Here is a 12,220-nt window from a genome sequence, read left to right as displayed (position 1 = left end):
GAAAGGATTCAAAGGTGTAGCTCTTGCTAAGTCTCTGGGCAGAGACCAAAAGATAGTGTGCTGTTGAGAACAGTTCTGTTAATCACTGTCCTAAAGACTCTGACATGTTGTATCTTGATGAACTGATAAGGCTGTTGCATTTGTGTTATTCCTGTTAAAGGGAAGGAATTAAAGTACATCCTAGAATCCTGCTTGCATATATATTACTCAGCTGCTTTGGTGGCTTCCCAAAATCAGGGAAATGTAATCTGAGTGCACTGAGGTTGTGCCAGTGCTCTGACAGTCTGTAGATTTTTTAGCTTTGCACTGTACTGCAGGACCTGCCTTTGAAAGCTGCACTGTCCCTGAGCCCCGTGGTGTGACAGAAGTGCTGTCCCCACCCTCTCCTGAATAAAGCCATTCCTCCCCAGCCTGAAGGAAAATGCTGCAGAAACCTTTCTAGACACAAACATTATGCATTTCTTTTAGTATTTTAACTTGGTTTTCTGCTCTTTTTGTTAACTTTGATCAAAGCCAATAATGAAATAATTAGAATTAATGAAATAATGAAATATGTCATGCAGTATTAGAAATAATGAAATTCTTACTTCTAATACTACACAACTATGATAGTTACCTGTTTGTTACAGTTTTCTGGTACTATTTGTGTTTTGTAATGAAAATGAAGCAAAACCAAAAAGCTGATCCAGCAAGTTATATGTAAATCCAAAATAAAGTCATATCACAGTAATACTTACTACTACAAAGTTGATGTGCAATATTGTGAAAAATCAACAAATCTGAAAGCTAAGACAAATACAGGTCAATAATCCAAAGGATAGGTCAATAATCCAAAGGATATACAATAAGCACTGCTTCAAAAATACTCTGGGTGGCTTTTGAAGCCACTGAGTCTGAAGCAGGATGAACAAAACAATCTGCAGGAGAGCTGCATCCTGTGCTGGCAGCTTGTCCCCTTGGCAAACCCATGGCAGGAGCTTCCCAGCACCTGTAAATCCCAGATCCTGTAAATCTACACACTGGGCACTTGTGCATTCAGGCACCAGCAGCTGTCATGAGGATGGTTCAGTCTTGTCTGCTCTGCAGTCAGATTTCCCTCTGTCCTTGAGACAAGAAGATTTTTGGCACACCATCTAGTGTAAGGACATCCTTGCATCTTAGAAAGCCAAGATGCTTCCTCAGGAGAGAAAGTACAAGCCACACTTTCTTTTCAGCTTGGATCATACTCCATCTGGCATTTTAGGGAGAATTCACTGAAACTTGTCACTTTAATTTTAACCAGCACTGTCCTGCTGCTCACTTGTTTTGTGGCATTGTGTGTCTGTGCTGAACACCAAGCTTACCAGCTGCTTACCCTGATAACCAGTTACTTGTCTTCACATGTTAACTTGAAGTTGCAAAACATTTTGTCTTAAAAATGAAGAGCCTTTTCTTCAAATAGCAAAGTAATATTTTAGGCTAGATTTACATTATTCACAATACAAGTAGAGAATATGCTGTTGTCATTTTCATGACCTTAAAAATACACTGATATTGAAGACAGCAAACATTCCATTACACCTTGTGCTGCTGCAAAGACAATTTCAGGCACTAAGTTTTCTGTCTTGGATGAGATAAGATTCTTATCACTGACATTCTTACTGAATTTCATTTTCAGTAGGGGATGAAGTTTTCACATCACAATAGCTAAAATCATGTCCATAAACCAGGTCCTTTTGAGAGTGTGGTTCATGAGCTGTGACAGCACTCCACGTGTTCTTCCTCAGGGATTTCTGTAAGAGTTCTCTCATTCTCTTGTTTTCTTTGGCTGTGGATTCCCACATGATTTCAAGTTCCCCTTCTGTTTTCCTAGGAAAAAAATGAAGAGAAATGCTAAGTTTAACAATGTTTCAGCAGTACAGAAGTACAGTATGTGGATAAGCAAATTAGAAATAGCCTGTATTTAGATGCTTGAAATTGCCTGATTGAAATTCATTCCATTTTTGCTTTTGAAAAAGCTCATTAAATGTAATGCTAAACAGGATATGACCAGAAAAGCACCCATTGTGTAAGAAGCTGAGTGAAGTCTGCACACAGAGCAGTGCATGTGAGACCCAGATATTGTGACCATCCCTCCTGCACTGACTGAGGCTCCCTGGTGAGCACAGCTCTGCTCCCCACACAGCAGTGCCCCTTGTCACTGCCCAGAGCACTGTGCCACCCCTCTGAGCCCCAGGGCTCTCATCAGTGTCAGACTCTGTGCTCAGCTCATGCATCGTTGTGGGAGCCCAAAAGTGCTATCAACTTAGAAAGCAGCCAAAGCCCAAGAGCTTGGGTTGCCTTTGATTCCTGGTGGATGTCAAAATACAAAATAATCTGGAAATGAACATCAGTTGATGTGAAAAGCACAGCTGATGCATGGAAATGAGCACACATATTTTAATACAGAACCAGAGGACACAGGCTCAAGCTGTGTCAAGGACAATACAGGTTGGATATAAGGAAAAAGTTTTTTACAGACAGGGTGATAAAGTTCTGGAATGTTCTGCCCAGGGAGGTGGTGGAGTCCCCATGCCTGGGTGTGTTTAACAAAGCCTGGATGTGGCACTGGGTGCCAGGGTTGAGCTGTTGGGGCTGGGCTGGACTCCATAATCTTGAAGGTCTCTTCCAACCCAGGGATTCTGTGACTCTGAATTCCTCTTGGAGGACTAATTTTTAAACAGAGCTGAGAGATGCAGAGGCAGAGAGTGCTACCTGGCTTTGGAATGAGCAGACAGAGCACACCTACACAGCTTGCAGTCTGGTACAGCTTCACAGCTCAGCTGCTTCCCAGCTCAGCATCTGAGAAGAAGCAGTAGCATCTCAAGTGTAGTTACACAAGGGGATTTTGTTTGAAAATTTTGACCTGATTGAAATTTAAAAATGCATTCAGCAGAATTGGTTGGGCAGAGGGTGTCTTCTTGCTAGTCACAACCTCCCTTCCCTCAAGGAATTTGGATTACAGAGCAGCTTGGTTACTACAGCTGCTGATGCTCTGCACATCTTTCTCAACACCAAAATTTCCTTGCCTCTACAGCTGGTTTGCCTTTTGAAACACAAGTCTGCCACGTGGCATTTAAAATTAGATATGTGCTCAGTTTAGATACATGTGCTGTTTCCAGATGCCTTTAGACAAAAGGCATTAAATTCATTTCTTATTAATGCAGGCTAGTCTTAATTAAATAAGTAAAAATAAAATTTTAATTCAACACCTAACCTAGCCAAAATGTAGGATTTTACAACTTGCTGAGAGTAAGCAAAATTCCAGTGCTCCACTCATATTTATGAGGATGAAAAAATTACTAGATGTAGGTTCTGAAAGATTCTTCTTTAAAAAAGACATGCCCTCATTGAACTAAATTCATCCAGCTTTAAATCTCAGAATCCTATTTGAGCTGGCTCAGGAATTCATTGTCATCTATCCTGTAACAGTTTATTTATACATTCCTTATCACCAAGGTTTTTATTATGGTTATAATTTCATATGTCACCTCAGAGATAAGACAGCTCCTCCCCCTTGCCTATGCACAACTGCAAAGCTTTTCTGCTGTTCACCCTCTTCCAAGGACAGTTGAATGCACTTTTCAAACTTACATTCTGCAGCCAAAGCACAGCTGCTGGGACCACCTTGAGGCACTGTTTCTCTGCAAAGTCTGTTTTATGAAATAAACTCTGACCTAGAAAACTCATAAAGGTCAATGACCTGTCAAATAAGACAGGAAACATCTAGGAACTTGTTTTTCACCCTAGGATCATATCATGAACTTTGTTTATATCTCAAGCCTCTTATTTAAGGAAAGGTTGTGATATTGATATCTCTTAAGGTTACTCAGTGACTAATAAAGATTTCATTATCAGCTGGCTGAAAAACAAAATGCTATTGCTTTCTCATTAAAGGATGCTGGGAATTTGCAATCTTGTCTAACAAAGGCTGTAATTACTGATAAGGTTCTAAAGAGCAGCTTCCAGGAAGGGAAATCTGCTTATCTTTAAAAGCTTTTATTTATCAAAAGTACAACTATATCTGTATGTGTTTCTTCTGAAAACCAAGTAGAAAAATTCTCATCCCTTGGATGCAATGGGTAAGTAGTGGAACTTCTGATTTTTGTTATGAGCTTAAAGAATGCAGGAGGGGAGAAAATTTCAAAGGCAAGTCATCTCTGTTGTATTTGATGAAAGCCCATGCTAGTTTGGAGTACACTTGTTAAGAACAGAAGGAGAGAAGCAGCACATGAATACATTTCTTTGTCTACTTGTGAGCATGCTGTGACTGCAGTGTAGGAGTGATGGGGGGAGGATGGTTGGGATGGAAGGAGAGCAGAGATCTCTGGAGCCAGGTCTGGAACCTGGGGTTTATTGCAAAGGGCCTGGGGCAGGGCCCTGCTGGGAGCTGCCAGGCACAGAGAATAAAGAGGGTGGGAAAGAGAGAGAAGGCAAGAGCGTGGTAAAGAGGATGAGAGAGTAAAAGAGGGAAAGGGTAAAAGAGGGTAAGAGAGCAAGGTTCCTGTTACAATACAATAAATCTTCTGTGCTGAATATTCTGATTCTCACTGAATAATTTAATACAAGATACAAACCCTATAGCATTTATACACAGCCTATAAGAATCATTACATTACCATACTGTGTTACATTTTAAACCCTACAAACTCCTCTTTGGGCCCCTTCAGCCAAGCTGTAGGGTCTGCTCTGCCCCTTGGGCCTGTCTGCAAGCAGAGGGTGTTGTTCCATCAAAAGGGGATCACCTTCAGTGGCCATGCCATTGTTTTCCAGTTGTTCAATAACTGAGGTATCTCAAAGCCTGTTTTCATTTCAATCTCATTTATACTTTCCATATTCTCAGAATCTCTTGCCAGGCAATCATATTTATAAAGCTTTCCTGTTCCATCCTGCCCAGCACTGGAGCTGCTCTGCCTGTGGGCACACAGGGGCTGGGCACTGAGCTGCCACCCCAGCTGTGCTGTGCTCCTGCTCAGGCTCTGCTCATCCCTGTGCAGCTCTCACTGACAGCACAGGGATCTGCAGTGGGATTTCACTTTGCTTTTCAAGAGAATTTACCAGCAACAACAGGTACAGTATGCTTTTATGATAAACAATTTCGTGGTGGTAGCTAAGTCAGACTTGCCTCAGTTTCCTGACTGCATATTATTAAACTAAATGCATGAGCTAAATAAATGATATTAAATAGTTTTCTGTCTTCACCTGCTTACAGTGATTCATCATACTTTCAGCTAGATTTTAAAGTAAACTGGCTTTTCTGCTTAAAATGTAGCATGCTACTCTGTTTTTCATAACCTAACAGTGAAATTAAAGAATAAATATTGATTGTATACACTTATCCTAATGTCTATGTAGGCATTTTGCACAGAAACATAATCAGCTAGACAGTATTCTGGACTAAACATCTACTCTGTAAACACAGCTAGTCACAATAAATACAAATGTTTGGTACCCTCCTAGCACTAAGGAGGAGGGTACCTCCTTAGTAGTTGCTAAACTACAGATGATGAGCAGCATCTGAACTACAAAAAATTTTCCTTTCCTTACTCCTGTGACTGTGTGAAGGGAGAAAGAAAATAATAAACCTTGTAAAATCATAAATAGAAAAAGCAGGCCAAAATACATGTTTAATTTCTGGCTGGTAGACATAAAAGAGTAGATACACATTTGGATTACCTTGGGAAACTACTTTATATTGCAGTACTTGAGAAGAATAATGGAATATGAAGAAATTAGTTCATATGGATTGTATCAGCCATGGTGTTAGTTGGTTTTATTGATTTTGTTTCATAAGCATAAAAACTTTTATTTCTTATAGAGTTGTAGAATTCAGCTGACTTCTCAGTAATATTTTTTTTTAATTTACATTTTGATATAGTAATCAAAGGAAAATAGCAAATCATGAGGTTAACTAAAATACTACTTGGAAGATGACAGTAAAAATTATTTTTTACTTTTAGACTTGTGTTCATGATATTATATTCTAATAATTACTGTTAAGATTTAACTACCACCAGAAAAAAAGCAATCATTCATTACACCATTCAGTAATGTTGGAGACTATGAAGAAATGAAAGACATATCTTGATGAGGTTCATCTTGGGTTTGTTTCCATAAACCACTTTTCTTCATCATCATCCAGTTAAATGGACTACAGTGACGTAGTTCCAGGTGCAGATCTTGTTTCTTAAAAGGAAGCTGCAAGTATTAATTGTGTGTGTTTACTGAAGAAAAAAGGAATTAATTTGGACTGAAAAGGTAAAAGTGATTTAGAATACTGTATGGAAAGTGTAATGAATTATTTTACACATCTGTGTTGCATCATCTAATTTGCCTACTTTGGGGCTAGAAGGGTGAATTTTGAATTATCCATATTGTGGGATTTCAAATTATGCTCTATCCTACTTAGAAAAAAAAAAACCCTCTTTATTTAATTGGTGTTCTCTACAGTAAAAAATTGTGACATGAGCCCAGAGATATGAAAGCCATTTAATTAGTTTAAAATCCTAAGCAAGTATTTTCAGAGAAATGTGAATCAGTTCAATCTGGTTTTTAATGCAAATTTCAGAGATGAATAGAATGTTCACTGTACAACTCTGCTACTTACACCTGTTTAATTGCACTGTATAAAGTAACTGACAGGGACTGCACTGATATAAGGTAGATGATACCAAGCCCTGTTTTTCTATTGTCTGTTAAAATCCATTTAAATCTATTATTTCCCAATGGCAGTGATGACTTGAGAAATGACTGCTTATTACTTTTCTTCAGTTGTAAACTGAAACTGTTTTTCTTTTATGCTGATAATGTAAATGTGCTATGAAGCTTTCCACTATCAGAGGGAAAAATACCTTTACAGTACTCTGTATTTAAAGGATATCTTAACACTGCAGTCAGAATCTTCTACAAATCTCTTACATTTTCTTCTCTTTATTTTGCACACAGCCAATCCAAGTCACTTGTTAACAGATCAGAAAGACAGAATCAAAAGAAAACAGATCTTTGGTGTACTCAATTTCCTTTCACTTCCTACTATTCTGAAAACTGAGAGGTATGAATGGGAAAGCGTTCAGCCTTTAGCAGAAAGTGCTATTAAAATAAATCAACATGTATCTTCATTTACAGAATCCTTTCAAATGATCAAAGATTCACACAGATTGATATCCTTCTCAGACTGATATCCTTCTTAAGAAGTTTCAAGAACAGCAGCAGCCATACAGAATCAATTCCTCCTTCCAAAGACCTTTCTTTGGAGAGCTGGCAACATGAGCAGGGTTTCAGCATTCTCATTTTCAAACCACAGGAGATGGTTTGTTTCCAGCTCTGCTGGACAGCAAGTGCTGGGGGCTGTGTGCAGGTGCTTTCCTGTCACTGACATGTTTTAGGAAAATCCTTTCACTAGGATTTTTCTCCTGAGAAGCCTCAGAAATGAAATGGAAACAGTAACTATCTGATGGCTGAGGAATGTGGTCTGGAGATGCTTTACCAACAGATGCATCTTTGGTTGGTTGCATGTGAATTGTTTTTAATTAATGGCCAATGACAGCCAGCTGTGTCGAGGCTGTGAGCAGTCACAGGATTTTATTATTCATTCTTTTCTAGCCTTCTGATGAAATCCTTTCTCTATTCTTTAGTATAGTTTTAGTATATCATTCTCGTAATATAATATAATAAAATATAATGTAGTATAATATAATATTATATAGTATAATATAATATTATATAGTATAATGTAGCATAATACAGTATAGTATAATATAATATATATAATGTAATGTAATATAATATAATATAATCCTTCTAAAACATGGAGTCAAGATTCTCATCTCTTCCCTGGGGATCCTCAAACACCACCACACTTTCCCTTGTCCCTTCACCTGCCTGTGTCCCCCTCACCTGTTTTGCTCCAGCACCTCCCTGAGGGTTTCCTGTTTGTCTTGCAGCAGACGCTGCAGGTGCTTCTTTTCTTGCTCATACTGAGCAGTTTTCCTTTCAAATTCCTTCTCCTGCTCACTCATCTTGAGGTTGATATCTCCAAGCTTCCCAGCTGCTTTCTTTTTATATACCTGTAATGGTTAAAGTTAATAGAAAAAAGTGGGATTATAGGAGAAATAAGGACAAGTCATTAGCAACAAAAAAAAGGCTTAGAGATACTGATTTTCAGTTGAATCTGTACATCAATGCTGCCTTGCTCAATTATGCCAGGTAGGTTGCATTATGGGATTTTTTTTAACCTATTTGTTAATTTGAAGGTATCACACTTAATTTTGTTCTGCATATAAAACTACTGTGTACAAAGAATACCATGCTGTATGTTTGTTTTATTACCTGCAATAAAAGCTTTGTTTTCCAAGGTACAAAGCTACACTTTACAGCACAGGTTGCTTCCCAGTCATACTTGTCAGTACATACCATGAAAAAGTGTTTCTGTTTTGTTAGTTGTTTAATCTTAATACTAAGAGGAAGAAAAGGATACCTTTGCTTGCTGCTTCATGTAACAGTCCTCTTGTTTAGTGAAGCACAAGGGATTTTTTGATCAATGGCTATAATAACTAAATGATAACTAATGACTGGTCTCATCTCAAAAGTAAGAAATTAGTAACTTTGCTTTCTGAAATAACATCCCCATTGAATTGCATAAGCACACAAGAAAACTGGTTTGTTTATTGTTACACATTTCTAGATGCTGCTGCTCTTGACAATACCAAAATCCAATATTAACTTATTTTCTCATGATTACAAATAGAATGCTAAAACTGTTCTTTTTCTCTGCAGACTGTGGTGTTTCCTACAGGCTACAGAACAGAGTTTTGGGATGGAAACACCTCCTTTAATAAAACTGTAAACTAATTTAGTGAAGCTTTGAAAATACTGCTATTTATGTCTTGCTAATATAAAGTTTTATTTCAGGTGCTAATCACTAATGTTTTATCTTCATCTGAATTAGGGGAGAAAGATCTGTGTTTGCCTTTTGGAGGAATTAAAAAAAGGCATTTTTAGACATGCTGTATATAAGGCTATATAATCCTTCCCACAAACTGTTTCCTTTTTAGCACTTGCAAAATGTGTCATTGTGAAGTTTAATTTTCTAGAGGTAATAGTGTAACAACAGGTATTAGTAATTCAATCTTTAAGGTTGACTTACATAGGGTTTTTGTCCTAACTTTTCCCTGACACTTCTAATAGAAGAAAAAGAAGCCTGCAAGTTAACCAGTAACTTCACTCAACTTTTTAGATTCCCAGAGAAGCCTTCAAAATGCAGAGTAATGTTATGGAAGGCTACAGGTAAACAAGTTCTTTCTGAACAGAAGCTTGCTCAGAGCCAGCCTAGAGGATGTGCAGAGTTTAGGGAAACAGCTGAACCTTCCCCTCTGTCAGTAAAAACCCCAGCACGTACCAGGTCCAGCCAGGTGTGATTGAAATGCCCTCTATAGATTAGATTAACGTAATAATTTCAAAGAACAAGAGCAAATTTCTACTTTATCAGGGGGAAGGAAGGCTGGTGAATTGTAGCACTGGTGAAACCCTGCTTTCCATCATGTGCTCACTGACCATCCAGTACTGGGTGTTGTGTGCTTTAAGCTGAGGTTTGTGTTTTAAGCTGCACACTGCTCCTCCCCAGCCCACAGCTCCTCCTGCTCTGCCTTTGCCAACTGCAGCTGAGTCCTGTGTGCAGAATGGTTGCAAAATCAGCAGGAAAAGTGCACCTTCTTATGATTATAGTCACGAGACTAGGTGTGAGTGATACTCTGTTCTGATCGATGATAAGTCTGTAAAATGCAGCCTGGGCAGGTTGGGATGGTTCTGGGCATACTGACACAGGCACTGCTGGCTCTTACAGATCCCTCACACCTTGGAATTGTTCAAGATAACCCATCACTGTTCTCTGAAGTGAAGCAGGTAGCAGCAAACAGACTGGTGGAGATGAATTTTCAGGAAGAGGATGGTAACACATAGCTGGAAGTCATAGTATTTTCCTCTAGAGATGGTCATGGCAGCCCCTGTACATAGCAAGCAGGATGAGGAATGATCATGGATGCAAGTGCTGGTACTGAAGAGGATATAATTCACTGCTAGGTGGTAAAGAGACAGTAAAACAGACTGCAGATGATGAAGAGGAACTCTGCATACATGATATTTTTGGGTCAGGGTATACATTATGCTGTCATTCTGGCTCTCCTAGGAGGCCCTTGGCTCCTGGGTTTGTCACAGAGATCTTGGAAATAGATGGTTTTGTTGCAGTTGGAAAGATAGGTTCTATTCAGCAGGCTCAGAATGCCTGAGACACATAACCAGCCTTCCTGGGGATGTTAATATCTCCCTGATTTTTGGCAGCACTTTTGTGTGAGTGGCAATGTGTGCAGGTCATCTCCTGAGTTCACAGCTGAGTGGAGAAGTGTGAGAAAACTGAAACAGCTTCAGACAAAAGCCAGCAAAAATTTGGGTACATTTCTCTCTCCTGTGCATACAGATCAACTTGTGAGTGTGAAACAGAATCCAGTGGTTCCTTTACCAATAAGATGAATGCATTTCCTTTCAATTTTGGTTATACTTTCTGTTTTCTATGCCAACTATACAAAATAGTGACATATACCAGAATAATTTAGAGATTCTTTCTATACATCAGCTAACATCACAAAGTGTGAAAGACTTTGAACATATGAATGAAGGGAATGAAGGGAAAACAGGTGTTGCAATATTATATGCTGTACTACCTGGGCCCTTGTGTTTCCTGACTGGTAACTTGGGACAAAAATAGGGGTGAATTCCTGCCCTGATAATTAAAATATTTGGGGAAAAAATAATCCATCTTTAGGTCTGACAAAACAATGGAAGCAGTTTCTTAAGTGGCTGCATTTAGAAAACCAGCAATGTTCCATGAATTTTCAAGGGTCTCATACTGGAAAAATCTAGGGTCTAACAAAGCAGAATGAATACTCTGAATAGAAAAGCCATGTATGCAGCAAGGCTTACATCAACCCATGGTATCCTGATTTCAGACACCAAGCACCTTTCCCTAAGGCCAGATTAATGTTGACAGGAATATGGCAAAGGAACACTGGTGACAGGAACATTGTCTCCTTCAAATGTGCTGGCATGAGCAACTGCTTATACAAAACAGCAAGTTCTGCAATGAGTACATGCAGTTCTGAAATACACAGCTCCTCAGTGATCAGGAAGTGCTAGGAACAAATCTTTATTGCTTTCTCTTCATCAATCACAATTTTGTACTCTAAATGTAATAGGGAGCAAGAGGACAGGAAAAAAATTAAGGCCAAATTAGCAAACTTGCATGAAAATGAGGGCAGTTACAGCAGGAGATGGTAGATGTCTTCAATACAAAGGTTGTTTCTGTTTTTACTAAAACCTCATGACTAACAAAATTATTATCAAATAGAGATTCAGAATGAATGAACTTGTTGTAATCTAAATTCTTTTTTTCAACAGTGTGTGCATAATTTAAAGATTAATTACATTTGCAGTATAAAGGAAAGGAAAAGGTGTGTAATGATGAACTGGAGTGCAAATTCTGTTATCAGAGATTTACTATTCACAGTTTTAAGTCCAAAACCCTGGATTGTTTTCACAGAATTTGTACTAGATGTTTGACTAAAATACTTCATAAAAAGACAGTTTTTTCTGTGTTAGCTGTCCCTTTTGCATGAAGTTGAAAGACTCCCTGATGAGACAAACATTATGTCCAAGCTCATATTAAAAGAGAAGACACTGCAGAATTCTGACTGTAAAGAAATAGTTTTAATACCAGAAAAATTGGTTTCCTCAAATTCTTGCCATGGATCATCAAACTGCTTGGTAATTACAATTATGAACTACAAAGAGAAACCCCAGGCAAAGTACTAGCTCAGGTTATCATGCTGACCCCAGGCAAAGTACTAGCTCAGGTAATGCTGACCATGGCACTGAGTCAGTATCTCTCAGTTCACAGAATCACAGAATGAATTAGGTTGGAAAAGACCTTTGTGATCATCAAGTCCAACCCATGACCTCCTCATCAACTAAACCATGGCACTGAGCACCACATCCAGCCACCCTGAACAGCTCCAGGGACAGAGACTCCACCACCTCCCTGGGCAGCCATTCCAATGCCCAATCACCATTTCTGTGAAGAATATTTCCTGATATCCAGCCTAAACTTCCCCTGGCACAGCTTAAGGCTGTGTCCTCTTGTCCTGTCACTAAA

The 12,220-nt window shown here is 38.8% G+C and overlaps 1 protein-coding gene across 3 annotated transcripts in view; it reads right to left on the bottom strand.

Moving 5' to 3' along the window:
* Positions 1-679: 679 nt before the first annotated feature.
* The window catches only part of CEP89 (centrosomal protein 89), a 37,343-nt gene continuing 25,802 nt past the window's right edge, over positions 680-12,220 (bottom strand). For all 3 annotated transcript variants that reach the window (XM_071440253.1, XM_071440250.1, XM_071440252.1), the window contains 2 exons: positions 7,915-8,084; positions 680-1,848 (listed from right to left, as the gene is read on the bottom strand). In XM_071440253.1, coding sequence (XP_071296354.1) covers positions 1,638-1,848; positions 7,915-8,084 — 381 coding nt within the window. In that variant the 3' untranslated portion in view covers positions 680-1,637. The remainder of the gene's footprint in view (positions 1,849-7,914; positions 8,085-12,220) is intronic.

The sequence above is a fragment of the Agelaius tricolor genome, unplaced genomic scaffold (assembly GCF_023055355.1).
Source record: "Agelaius tricolor isolate 1412-34295 unplaced genomic scaffold, bAgeTri1.0.p SCAF_15, whole genome shotgun sequence".
Taxonomy (NCBI): Eukaryota; Metazoa; Chordata; class Aves; order Passeriformes; family Icteridae; genus Agelaius; species Agelaius tricolor.
Note: the sequence above shows the minus strand (reverse complement) of the source record. Positions and strands in the feature narration are given on the sequence as shown.